At 43.8% G+C, this 13,075-nt stretch overlaps 1 protein-coding gene and 1 long non-coding RNA gene across 7 annotated transcripts in view; both read right to left on the bottom strand.

Moving 5' to 3' along the window:
• LOC147019228 (ubiquitin carboxyl-terminal hydrolase 50-like) overlaps positions 1 to 12,953 on the bottom strand; it is a 27,829-nt gene extending 14,876 nt beyond the window's left edge. For 3 of the 6 annotated variants that reach the window (XR_015062695.1, XR_015062694.1, XM_085899556.1), the window contains exons 1-6: positions 12,594 to 12,940; positions 11,339 to 11,700; positions 4,578 to 4,705; positions 2,170 to 2,305; positions 1,800 to 1,963; positions 659 to 811 (exon numbers count right to left, since the gene is read on the bottom strand). Coding sequence is in view for 4 of the 6 variants with exons in the window: in XM_085899556.1 (XP_085755682.1) it covers positions 659 to 811; positions 1,800 to 1,963; positions 2,170 to 2,305; positions 4,578 to 4,705; positions 11,339 to 11,700; positions 12,594 to 12,652 (1,002 nt within the window). In the remaining 2 variants the exon portion in view is untranslated. Of the gene's footprint in view, positions 1 to 658; positions 812 to 1,799; positions 1,964 to 2,169; positions 2,306 to 4,577; positions 4,706 to 11,338; positions 11,701 to 12,593 lie in introns of all 6 variants that reach the window. The other 3 variants (XM_085899557.1, XM_085899558.1, XM_085899559.1) reach the window with 2 other exon arrangements.
• Positions 1 to 13,075, bottom strand: part of LOC147019222 (uncharacterized) — a 131,651-nt gene that overhangs the window by 67,564 nt on the left and 51,012 nt on the right. The window lies entirely within an intron of this gene.

The following is a 13,075-nucleotide window of genomic DNA, read 5'->3' as shown; positions in this document are numbered from 1 at the left end:
CCTCAGGATCCAAACCCCACCACCCGAACCATTAAGCCAACAACAAGCATAACATTTGACAGTAGGTCCGGTATGTGCTCTATCCTTTGTAAATGTTTGACATCAAGCAAGGAAGCACCACACACCATTTTGAAGCCTTTGATTTTGCGAAATATTTAGCCGGGGTTGAAACACCGACCACCTCAACTCAGAGCGGACGCTCCAAGTGGAACGAATTACATCATCGAGTCCACCGATAATTAAATTTGAGGTTATTTTGAACCTTTGAAGTTTATTATTCAACGTTCTTTTCAGGTGACAATGCCAAATGGAGGCGTTTCTATCATTAAATGACGACTTTGCACCGCAAGCTTTCTTCAAAGACTTTTTTCATATCTGCCACTGTTATAAAGAATGCAGACATGGTTTGTTCAACTTGGTGATAAACCGAGGGTCATATCTTCACGCAATGTTCAACAAACCAATTCCATGTTGTGTTTATATGTTTAAAATGTATCTAGTTTGTCATCACGCTCTTTTTCTGGTTGAATATTTATCTTTGAATGCGTGCTCAGCTTTTCAAGCACAGTGGCCACCAGAAACGGGATTAAGATGAACCCACTGACAGACACCACGGTTCCCATGATGTAATTGATGAAGGGTGGAAATTCATAGTTACACTGTCAGGAAGATGGAGCAAGTCGATATTGCAGTGGCACGGAGGAACCTGGTTCAGTTCTTCATGGAGTTTATCAAGAATGACCATCAGACATTCTTGGGCATCATGTTGCTCCCCATCATTGAAGTCAGGGGCCACCTTGCACATCGCCTCCTGTTATGAACAAGGGATTGGATGGACACATGATGTTGAACAGGTGGAGCTTATAATTGTTGATGGAATAAGTAATATTTTAATCAATGCCATGTTTTGTACATTAATCTGTATGAATCTGTTATAAATTTGGAACTTTTAATCGAATCACAATGAATATCGAGAACAAGGAAAGATTGCAAACCCTCGTCCAGACTTGTTCCGTGTGGTTTTATGGTACGTATTCTGTGGACGTTCTCACATTCCAATTGTACATACTTTATAGACGTACTCACATTATAATTGCACACACTTTCTCGTTGCACTTGGTTGAAAAAAAAGAGAATGTGTCCGACAGGCTACCACGAGGTGGTGATGGTGGCCAACGTTAGCACATTCTGTGCAGAGAAACAGACAAACGAACAAATGAAAAATCACTCACAGAGCGACACTTGGCAAAATTAAATGGCACTCCGCAGAGCGCAGACCTCCGCCAGGCTAAAGAGTTCACGTTTCGTATCCCACTGATAGCCCAGATCTGGATCCCGACCTGAACTAAAATCAAGACTCTTCATCCTTGTCACACACCCAATGTGTCCACCAAGTTTTGACCGAATCCGTCCATAACTTCTTGAGATATCATTCATGCTACATATAGTTTTTGGCCCTATCTCTCAATGGCGAAGAATCACTTGAAAAATTCTCGTATCCGGATCCATATTAGGATTCAGATCTTCATTAAAATTGTGCATTGCTCTTTTAGGTCGGTCACTTATACACAAAAAAATTCAGAATGATTGCCTGAAAACTGTGGCCAAAAATCGTGGGAGACACAGACAGACAGACAAACAGACAAACGCTGCAGATCAACATACTTGGCAAAAAATTTTTTGCAAAGTTTCAAAGAAACAAACACATGGAACCAAATGCAATCCCCTCCACTTGGTGAAGGTAATAAGATAACTTGTCGGTAAAAGTGAATGAAAAAACAAAAGGATTCCGAGCTCACCATAAAGTACACTGGATTAACAAAGTAGTCTGTCTTTTTCTTGTTGGTGAACAATTTCAGGACTTTACCATCAACAAAGAACTTGTCCTTGTTCCAAATGGCCGTGAGGAGTTGACTGAAGAACTTTGTTAGGTTTCCAAAGTCATCACTGTCAAAGTTCATTCCTGCCGGAGGAATGACAAAAGAGGACAGTGAACGGAAGAGCAGACAACGAGGTTTCCTGATCTTGTTCAGACCTTGCTGTTGTGCTGGGGTTGCTGTGTCACTGGGATCACTGATGAAAAACACCAATCTCCACTCAAATACATTTCAAACTCCACATTGTTGTGAAGAGAAACAAGGTCAAGACCCTGCTTGGTGATGAACTTACCAATAAAGTAGGCCAGCACATCCGGAGTATTGGCCAAACACTGGACCACACAATTCAAGTAGCACAACAGGAACGGATTTTTCAGGCCAATGAAACCGACGGGATAACGGAAGGTGTCATCTTTCATGGATTGATGCTGCAATGCAGAGAGAGGGAGGATAGAAAGAAGGTTGAGTGGAGTGACATTATACATTTATTGTCCTCATTCCCAACACAAGCACAAACTTCATTGTCCTTCCTCTGACAACTGTTTTCTTGTCTATTCCCAACACATTCTACATGTTGTATGGCTGTCACCAAAGATAATTCATTTTTGTGAATACATAATCAAGGCTCGTACAAGAGTAGAATGAGTACACTGAACGGATCAGGACACAGAGGGACAAAAGGAACATATGAGAGGACGAAGGATTTAGGATTGAGGAAATTTCTAAGAACGAAGGATTCGGGTGTGTTCGAGAGGGAAGAAAAGATCATGGTTTTGGATTGGGGATGATCTGAGATGGTGGTGAACAGCTGTCCTGAAGACGTGGTGGGAAGATTTAAGATAATGTGGAAGTTGGTTCGTGAGGTGGGAGAAAAGAGGCACAAATGAGTGGTGGTGAGCAGTGATCCTGGAATGTGGGTAATTTAATCAGAATGGGGTTGGTGGTTTAATGGACCGTGTTTGCCCTGCAGAATCCTCGAGGGACAAAGCACGGAAGGAGCAGAGGGTGCAAGACCAGAGAGGACACGGTAGAAGAGAGAGAGAGAGAGAGAGAGAGAGAGAGAGAGAGAGAGAGAGAGAGAGAGAGAGAGAGAGAGAGAGAGAGAGAGAGAGAGAGAGAGACCAATGACCTGTGTGTGATGGCGTGGTGATAGACCGTGACACTCTGCTTCATCGTGGGAGATTCCAATAACCTTGAAGGTCTTGGGATCTCCCGTGTCAAGGTGAGCAAGGTCTGTGGCAGGGGAGCCAGCCAGAGGAGAGATCATTACTCCATTAAGCTGTGGAAGGAAGGACTTTCGACGACAGAGGATGCCGAGTCGGCAGCTCGCTTTGCACCGCAACTTTGAAATGTGGTTTGCCCAAGAAAGATCATGGCTGATAGTGAGACCCAGGAGTTTGAATAACCAAACTTCTTCAAGATGATTGTTAAGAAAGTAGATAAGGGGAGGGGGGGTTGGATTGCCAGACTCCTTTCTGAAAGAGATGGAGAGAGTGTGAGAATTGTCAGGATTTTTAGAAATATTCCAATAAAGTAGGCCAGCACATCCAGAGTATTGGCCAAACACTGGACCACAGAAGTTCAGCCAGAGTCAAGTGTTTGACCAGCTTGTGATTTTCTCATGGTCTGAAGAGATTGAAGAGGTTGCAGCTTGCCTTTATGAAGGATGAAGGATGTCACGGCAGAGGGTGGAGTCAACAGAAAACAAATAAAGAACATTTTCAAGAGTCAGAGAGATCATTACTGAAGATCAGGAATAGGACTGGACCCTGAACACTGCCTTGGGACACTCCAGTCTTGACAGGGAGAGGAGATGAAAAGATTCCGGGAAGAGCCACAACTTGGCTACGAGAGCAGAGGAAGTCAGTAAGCCATGTGTGGAGTTGGCCTTGGATGCCAGAGGAAGATAGTTTGGAAAGTAAGGCAGGATGCCAGACTGTACTAAAAGCACAAGATTTGTCCAGAGAGACGGCCCTGATCTCACGTCTGACATTGAGGGTCTCTGTCCATTGTTGGATGAGTAAAAACAGCAAGTCCAAGGTGAAGTGACCTCATCTGCAACAAATTTGTGATGATGAGGTTGTTGGAGAAAAGAAAGAATTTCATATCAACTGAGATTGTGGATTCCATGACCTTGATGGTGATTAGAAGTAAGATGAGAAGTCTGCAGTTAAGGGGATCAGTTTTCCACCTTTTTATGGAATGCAGTGTTGTTGGTGGATTTCGAAGCAGATGAAAGATGACCCAGAGTAAATGATATGGTGAAAATGGCAGATGGAGGATGGGGGAAGAGCAGCAGAGCAGGATTTTAGGACACATGAGATGATGCCATTGGGTCCCATTGCAGAGCCAGAGTCGAGGGTTGAACAACCTTCTCCACCTTCTCAGGTGCAAAAGACACAGAGTACAAGCAGTTGGGGACGATAGGGAAGGATGGGTACCGAGTGTGAGGGGCTGGAGATGCAAAATTTGGAAGCAAACACAGAATTGAGGCATTCAGCCTTCTCACAAGCAGAGATAGCTGTGGTGACATTTGAAGTGAGGAAAGGAATTGGGGGGTGGAGGGGGGAGGGAGCATCCACCAGATACAGACGTAACAAGGCACCACCAGCTTTTAGAGGAGGGAGACAAGTTTGAAACTGTTAACTTTGAAATTAAAACTGTTATCTTGATTTTCACAAAAACATAATCATCAAATACCTTTGGCACGTCCACCCTGATCTTGACCTTTTCACCTGGCTCATCACATACATCACAGGCACCTGGGATCTGCATGTTTTCTTTCCCAGCAGGTTCTTCGTTATCATTACACACATCTTGACCGTCACCTGCGGATATCAACAACTGTTTCAGGCAAACATTATGTGGAAAAAAAATGGTTCACAGAAGTTTTCCATTGCTAGGATAACAATGACGGTCCCGGTGGGTGTGGAACACTGATCTTCACGTGTTGTGGTCGAACCCATCATCAATTTAAACTTGATATCTGCAGCACAACTTTCCCTTGATCCAGTGACGGCCATATCTTTTTGTGACCACCGCATGACCTTGACCTTCACAATTTATGGATGGAGTGTAAAATAATAAAACGTGTCTCCATCGACAATCCACACATGAAACTTAACATTATTAAAATTGGAGGAAAATTATTCAAGTTCTGATCAAAAAGGTGTTTTTCATTAATTAGGTCACAATGCAAAAAAGTAGGTCAAGGACACAAATCAAATACCAGGTGTACAACTTCGGTGCAGGTACACTGTGATGATGTGAGAATATCTTGGAAGGCCAAGTGGTCTTAGTGATGCCGTATTCTCAAAATTGAGCGATGACAAAAACAAGTTTATTTTTTTAAGACCACCATGTGAACTTGACCTTTAACCCGGAGCGACACGATGTAAATTAAATGTAAATGTGACTCCTTCTGGAGTCGAGGCGAGCTGGGGATGGCAATTTCGTTCTGAACAGACAAACCTAAATTGAGGTTTTGTGAAACATGTTTGAATATTCATAATTGTGTCACGAACTTAAAAATAGGTCAAGGTCAAAAAACTCCCATGTCACCCTGGCCTACATTGTATTCCCATTGTTGATGTAAAATTTAATTCCCAAAGTCCCTGTCGGCTCCGAGATAAAGCTCAGACATTGATACAGTCCAGAGATTGGGAGTGTTGAGAGAGACGGAAGAATTATATTTTCTTTTTCAAGATGGAGGTTTAGTTCTCCTCGGGGTGTAAGAAACTCTGTGGTAAAACACACAAATTGGGGTCTTGAATTGGAGAAACAAACCCCACAGGAGCAATAAAACTTCCCCTGTGATACCGGAGGAGGCGGAAAGAAGAACAAACACCTCGTAGATTGTTGGTAGTTGTGGTGGAGATGAACTTACGGGATTCGTCATCAATCAAACTCCTATCAACCAGTTCGAGTCTACACTGGAGATAAGTTGTGCTAAACATCCATCGTTTTCCTCACCAAGGAAGTTCCAGGATCGTGAAGAGGGTTATGGTGTAGTCGCTTAACATGAAAACATTGATTTTTATGACAAAAATGTCAAACTTGGCATTCGGCTTCTTCAGACGATTAAATACAAATTTAGAAGGGGATCCCGGGCAAGAGATGTTTTTTGTGGTTTTTGAAAGCGAAAGAGAAATCACGCCGGGGCGACTTGATCGCGCCCAAATTGTGCTCCTTCTTCCCACTGGAGGATGTTACAACTTGCAACAAAATGGCGGCTTACGTGCGGGTAAGTTGGAAATTTGAACTTTCCTCGATCATTTTTGCTCAGAATAGGTGACTTACATGACTGTATCGTGACAGTTATCAGATTTCGCGAATTAATAAACATTCATTTTGATGGATTTGGAATCATCTGGTCACTCCTTCCATCCTGACAGGTATTGTGTTGCTTTTATCACCGACTGCTGCAGCCCACCGTGCCATCCATCATCAGTCGGTCTCCCCACACCCTCGGCCATGAATTTTAGGCTTGTTGCGGAGAACACTCCTCATGAAGTATTTTCTGAGAATAGCGTTTGTTTCTCCTTCCTTATCACGCAAATTTAGTCTGGGTTTCTGACCAATTTCATGCCATGAAAATTACGTGGGCCTATCTACTGTCCGTCTGTTCGAAATCAAGTTGCTACCGTTTTACTTTTGTAAAATTTCTCTCTGATGCTTTATTGCCTTGTAAACTTTGCTGATGTAGATTTTAACCCTGTGCCAAATGAAGTCACAAAAGGCCTCCTGTTCAAAAATGCTTCATTGAAAGACTGTTTCACAAGCATCATGTTTAAATTTCACAATTTCCCTCTGCGTGAAGGCATAAGAAAATTTCAAAAAATTACTGAGCTTTTTTGAACAGGCGTTTTTCAACTTCATTTGGCACAATGTTAACATCTATGTTGGTGAAGTTTACAACTCAATCAGGTGAGGCATCATAGAGAAATAGGAAAAAAGTAAAAACGGTTGCAACTTGAACAGACAGTGCCGACTACGCCATACCTACTGTCCATTTGATTTATGCAAATTGCAAATTGCAGAGTCAAAATGGCGATGGGGCAGAAATTCTCAAATTCAGAGGTACTATTTGTGATCCAATGTGCAATTTTAGGGGCCATGAGTACCTTTTTCAAGAATTCTGGACCACTCCTACTATCCTGATAAAGATTCGCCTGGCTGTCGTTCAATTGACTCAGCAGTTTTTACGTTATAACTAATTACATACCTACATAATAATATAGCCTGGTGTTGGCGCAGTGGTTAGGGCAGTGGCTTGGGACCCAAAAGGTCCTGAGTTCAAGCCCCTTTGGGACACTGAATTAATATATGGATATATATATAAAAACACACCAAGTCGAAAACACCAGGGGGTTGACTCAGCCTGCCATCCTCCTAAAGTCAGCGAAATGAGCACCAGTGTACTGGGTCGGTGTATACCCCGGTTAAAATAGGTGTACCATATCCCTGTGTGTCGTAAGAGGCGACCAGGGTTGCGGCAGGAAGGGCATCCGGCGTATAAAACCAATGCCAAATCATTATGCGGACAACAAAACGAATTTTCATACCGGATCGGTCGAGGCCCAGGTTACCAACGACCGCCACCGGTACCGGTGGTCAGCAGGGTACCAGTGGAAATTGTGCTACTGCTGGGCGAAGGACGTGAGGGAGACGGGGAAGGCGAGTCCGGAGGCAGTGGGAGAGGGGGAAGGGTAGAAGTGTGGAGGTGAGAGTTGGAACTCTGAATGTTGGGACGATGACTGGCAAAGGGCGAGACTTGGCTGATATGATGGAGAGAAGAAAAGTGGACATACTGTGTGTACAAGAGACCAAGTGGATGGGGAGTAAGGCTAGGAGCACTGGAGGTGGTTTCAAACTGTTCTACCATGGTGTGGATGGGAGGAGAAATGGTGTCGGGGTAATCCTGAAGGAAGATTATGTCAAGAGGGTATTGGAGGTGAGGAGAGTGTCTGACCGAGTGATGAGTGTGAAGTTGAAAATTGAAGGGGTGATGATGAATGTCATCAGTGCATATGCCCCACATATGGGGTGTGAGATGGAGTATAAAGAAGATTTCTGGAGTGAGTTAGATGAAGTGGTGGAGAGTGTATCCAAGGATGAAAGAGTGGTGATTGGAGCAGATTTCAATGGGCATGTTGGGGAAGGGAATAAAGAGGATGAGGAGGTGATGGGTAGGTATGGTCTCAACAAGAGAAATGTGGAAGGCCAAATGGTGGTAGAGTTTGCAAAAAGAATGGAAATGGCGGTGGTAAATACGTATTTCAAGAAGAAGGAGGAACACAGGGTGACATACAAGAGTGGAGGAAAGTGCACACAGGTGGATTACATCTTAAGCAGTAGATGCAACCTGAAAGAGATAAGTGACTGTAAGGTGGTGGCAGGGGAGAGTGTAGCTCTACAGCATCGATTGGTGGTCTGTAGGATGACTTTGGAGGTGAGGTTGAGGAAGAGAGTGAGGACTGAACCAAGGACCAGATGGTGGAAGCTGAAGGAGGAAGACTGTTGCGTGAAATTTAGGGAGGAGGTGAGACAGGCGTTGGATGGTGGTAAAGATGGGTGGGATGATTGGGCAACGACAGCAGAAGTTGTGAGGGTATATAAGACGGTAGTGAGACCAGCTATTTTGTATGGTTTGGAGGCGGTGGCACTAACAAAGAGACAGGAAACAGAGCTGTAGGTGGCAGAGTTAAAGATGCTGCGATTCTCGTTGGGAGTGACGAGGATGGATAGGATAAGAAATGAGTATATCAGAGGGACAGCGCAGGTTGGACGGTTTGGAGACAAAGTGAGAGAGGCGAGATTAAGATGGTTTGGACATGTGCACAGGAGGGAAGCGGAGTATATCGGGAGAAGGATGTTGAAGATGGAGCTGCCAGGCAGGAGGAGAAAAGGAAGGCCAAAGAAGAGGTTCATGGATATGGTGAGGGCGGACATGCGGGTGGTTGGAGTGTCAATGGAAGATGTGGAGGACAGAGCGAAATGGAGACGGTTGATCCGCTGTGGCGACCCCTAACGGGAGCAAGCCGAAAGAGGAAGAAGAAGAAGAAGAAGAAGAAGATAATGATTTTTATACCCCAAGATGTCATACCAAAGCTGAACAGTCAAAACAATAATTTTATGTCTTGTATGGTTCCAGTTACCGTTTACCTGGCTCAAATTCACAAGTAGCAATTGTCCTATTTTTGTGGAATGATCTCAGCTTGTTAAAATGTTTGTTATTCATAGAATTTATTTTTGTGTAACTATAAATTTCAGGTCCCTTCACCGGGAGCGTGTTTATCGCAAACTCCGTGGCCGATCACCTGGGCCATATATGCATCGTATGCCAGAGGGAGACAGCCGACGATCTAAGGTGTCCCTTAGATTCCAAATTTCACGTGGAGCCGTACTCCCAATATCTCCAAAACGTGAAACAATTTTGCCGGCTCAACGCGTTCCCTGTTGATGTCCAGTACAGGAACAGCGGAACTGCAGAATGCTTTGTTACCAACCGTGCCAAGTGGCATAAGTCCAATGTATAACAACTTTCTACTCAATTACATCGTCAACATTAAATGTTTCCTCGATATTTCTTGTTTTCCAGGTGTCAACGTGATATCCATTGGAGGTGATCCCATGTCTGATTGTTCTCATGAAGAGGCTGACAGTCGGATGTTAGTTCATCTGATCGATTCTCTGGACCATGGGTTTACCCAGATACAAGTACGCACAGTCGATAGTGATGTCGTCGTCATCCTGATTGGACAATTCCACAAGCTTCTGAGTCGCTGTCCGGATCTGGTTCTATGGGTCGCCCTTCAGAATGGGAAAGAACTTCACGTACGAGAAAGTCAACGACATTTGTTCGGACCTTGTATATCGTGCGTCCCGGCGTCTACCAATATTCCACAGCTTGACCGGTTGTGACACCACGTCTGCCTTCGTGGGCATTGGTAAGAAGACGGAGTACAAGGTATGGATGGACTTTGAGGACGTGAATGATGCGTTCATGTTCATCTCCGATCACCCGTTCTGTAATCTTCACACAAATGAAGCTCCTTTCAAACTTATTAAGCAATACATAGTCAAGCTGTACGATCGATCGTCCCTTATCGTCGGTCAACCCCTGCAGAAAAGATCTCTTCCGTCATCATGATAAATCCTCGTTGGATCGAATTCCGCCCACACAGGTGAGCTACAATATTTTTCAGGGTTTGAGAGGTTGACTGTAGAACCGGAAACGAATCCTCAATTAAAATTCTGTTTATCGAACCCTGAATTTTGGTTGAAGCACATGTTCTAATCCGAAACCTTGACTGCAGATTCCAGGATGCCTTGGATCAGCATCTGAAGCGGGCAGTCGATCAGACTGGAATATGGACAGGCAGCGAGACCACGCCATTACTTCCGTCACCAGCAGAATTCGGGTGGCGCAAAGATGGGATTCGATGGTACCCGGTGTGGATTACACCACCGCAACGGTCGGCTGGTTACCAAGAACTTGTAAAATGTGGCTGCAAGAAGCTGTGCAGGACTTGTAAACACATGAAGTCCGATTTGCCATGCAGCGCCTTGTACAAGTGTCCATGCCATGTGTGAGGGAGACGAAGTCACACACTGATGAACGGCGACATCCAATCAAACCCTCTCGATCACCGATACCAACGCTCTATGCATTTCATTTTAAATTTATTCAACAAGACAGAATACCTTGACATTATCTGAAAAATGCATAATGTAAAAAAAATGTTGTGTCAATAATTTTGTGACGTCCGTCACCGTTAAACCTGCGAGAAGTACTTTTTGTGAAATCTGGGGTTCAGTTGCCATGGCAACGACGAACAAAATCTGCTATAAAATCGTAATTTCAGATTTTTTTTTCCAAGAAGTTCAGGATTCTACAAAGGTCAATATGGGGAAGTTTCTAGGAAAATTAATTTCAAAAAAATTACAGTACAGACAATATAGACGTTGTTGTTGCCGTTCCCCCCTATATTAAGTTTCTCGCCATTTTAAAGCCATTTTGAACAAAATGCAATTTGGTGAGATGTGTTATAGTGAAATTTTATTGTATATCACGAGAAACGTTTAAACAGACGTTAAAATCGCCGTTTCATCAATATATACTCCTTTTATGTGGAGATGCTTGTCCTCCCCGACCCCACAATGGCGGCCATCTTGGAAAATGGCTGCCGAAGCCGAGTCATGAGGGGCCGACTCGGGCTCCCCTTGTAAAATCGTTCGGTATGGTCACAGGAAGTCGGATACCAAGTTTGGTACTTTTGTCACAAAAATAAATGTTCTGTCATGTTTTGGAGTGAAGCGATTCCACGATGAAACAAGTAATGATTCACGTCTCGACATCCAGTAAATTGAGGAAATATTCAGGAGATTCACGACTCGAGTGAAAAAGTAATTATCAACACAGTTTTACATGGAGAGAGGGAGAGAAAGGGTGTTTGTACTTTTGGATGAAGATGGTCTGAGGTAATCAAGCGATGCTCGAGATGGAGGAGGAGGAGAACACGGCGATGACGTGTTTGGGGGCGTGGTCTGTTGTGTAGGGGTGGGCGTGGTCTGTTGTGTAGGGGTGGGCGTGGTCTGTTGCGTTGGGGTGGGCGTGGTTGCTTCTCCCTCCCGAACACCTTGCGGTGTTGATCCAGGTGTATCTTGTGTTTGGTTCGGAGAAGCAGGATCCACATTGGAAGATCCAACATGGTTTCTTCCCTTTGAAAGATCCTCCTCTCTCCGATTCCTTCGTCCCAACTGCCACCATTTTCTCGTCCGTTTCACCTTTGGTGGTTTCGTCACGTCAGGAACAGATGACCTGTGAATGGTGAACAAGAAAAAAAAACATTAAATGTTTAAACGATTAAATCACAGAGATAATCCTTTTATAACCTGGTTTACAGGACTCCGACCTCGTCTCAGGACACGATCCTCATGTTACAAACCTCTTCACACCCATTATTCATCATTCCTTGTTTGTTACCACGTGTAAGGTCTGTCTGTTCACCGATCACTGCCTCATTAACCTAGTTATCATAACCTGGTGTTGGCTTAGCGGTTATGGTGGTGGCTTGGAATCCGAGGGTCCTGAGTTCGAGACCCGTTCTTCACTGAATTAACATCACAGGGTTGACTCAGCCTGTCATCCTTCTGAGATTAACGAAATGAGCACCAGGAAACTGGTCAAAGGGGCACTGCATCATCGACTTAGCCGTGCTCCTAACCAATGATGCAACCAGCAGCAAAAAAAGGCAGCACACAATGTAAACCTAGTTAACACACGATGTAAACCTAGTTAACACACGATGTGAACCCAGTTAACACACGATGTGAACGTAGTTAACACACAATGCGAACCTAGTTAACACACGATGTGAACCTAGTTATAACACGATGTGAACCTAGTTATAACACGATGTGAACCTAGTTAACACACGATGTGAACCTAGTTATGAAACGATGTGAACCCAGTTAACACACGATGTGAACGTAGTTAACACACAATGCGAACCTAGTTAACACACGATGTGAACCTAGTTATAACACGATGTGAACCGAGTTAACACACTCCATCCTTCTCCATTGATCTCCATCTCATGGACATACTTGTACACACATTACGTTAAACAAGGAAATGATTCCACATTTATATCAAACTTCACTAACGAACCAATAGAACATTACAAAACACACTCATTATTAAATGATTACCTTTGTTCCTTCACACAAGGACAAAAAACTCTCTTAATCCTCTTGAAAAATCGCGACATGATCGCTCGTTGTGAACAGCACCGGAGTTCGTGTCACAATGAACGGACGAACACGTTTCCAGAGAACATCATCCGGTTGTATTGTCGTGTTTATGACGTCACAGAACGTTACGTCACAGACAACTCCCCACCGTGAACGCGTCCCCGCATTGTATCACATTATAACGGATAAAACACACAAATTGGATGTTGCATATCTCCTGTAATTATAAAATATTAAAATTACAAACCACACGTTTATAAATCCCATCCCGATTGTGTTTAAAAAATCTGTTTTGAAAGTGAAGATAAAAGTTTCTCTGGAATTTATTTATTTAATTGTGACGGCATCATTTCATTGAATTGGACACGAGACTGGAAAGATTATGGGTGGGACGGATTTGTCGCCACCAAGCGCCATCTTGGGACGCCCACGAGAACAGA

Source organism: Eptatretus burgeri, chromosome 10 (assembly GCF_056783735.1).
Source record: "Eptatretus burgeri isolate ZD-2024b chromosome 10, Ebu_testis_v1, whole genome shotgun sequence".
Taxonomy (NCBI): Eukaryota; Metazoa; Chordata; class Myxini; order Myxiniformes; family Myxinidae; genus Eptatretus; species Eptatretus burgeri.
This window is presented reverse-complemented; position numbering and strand designations above follow the sequence as displayed.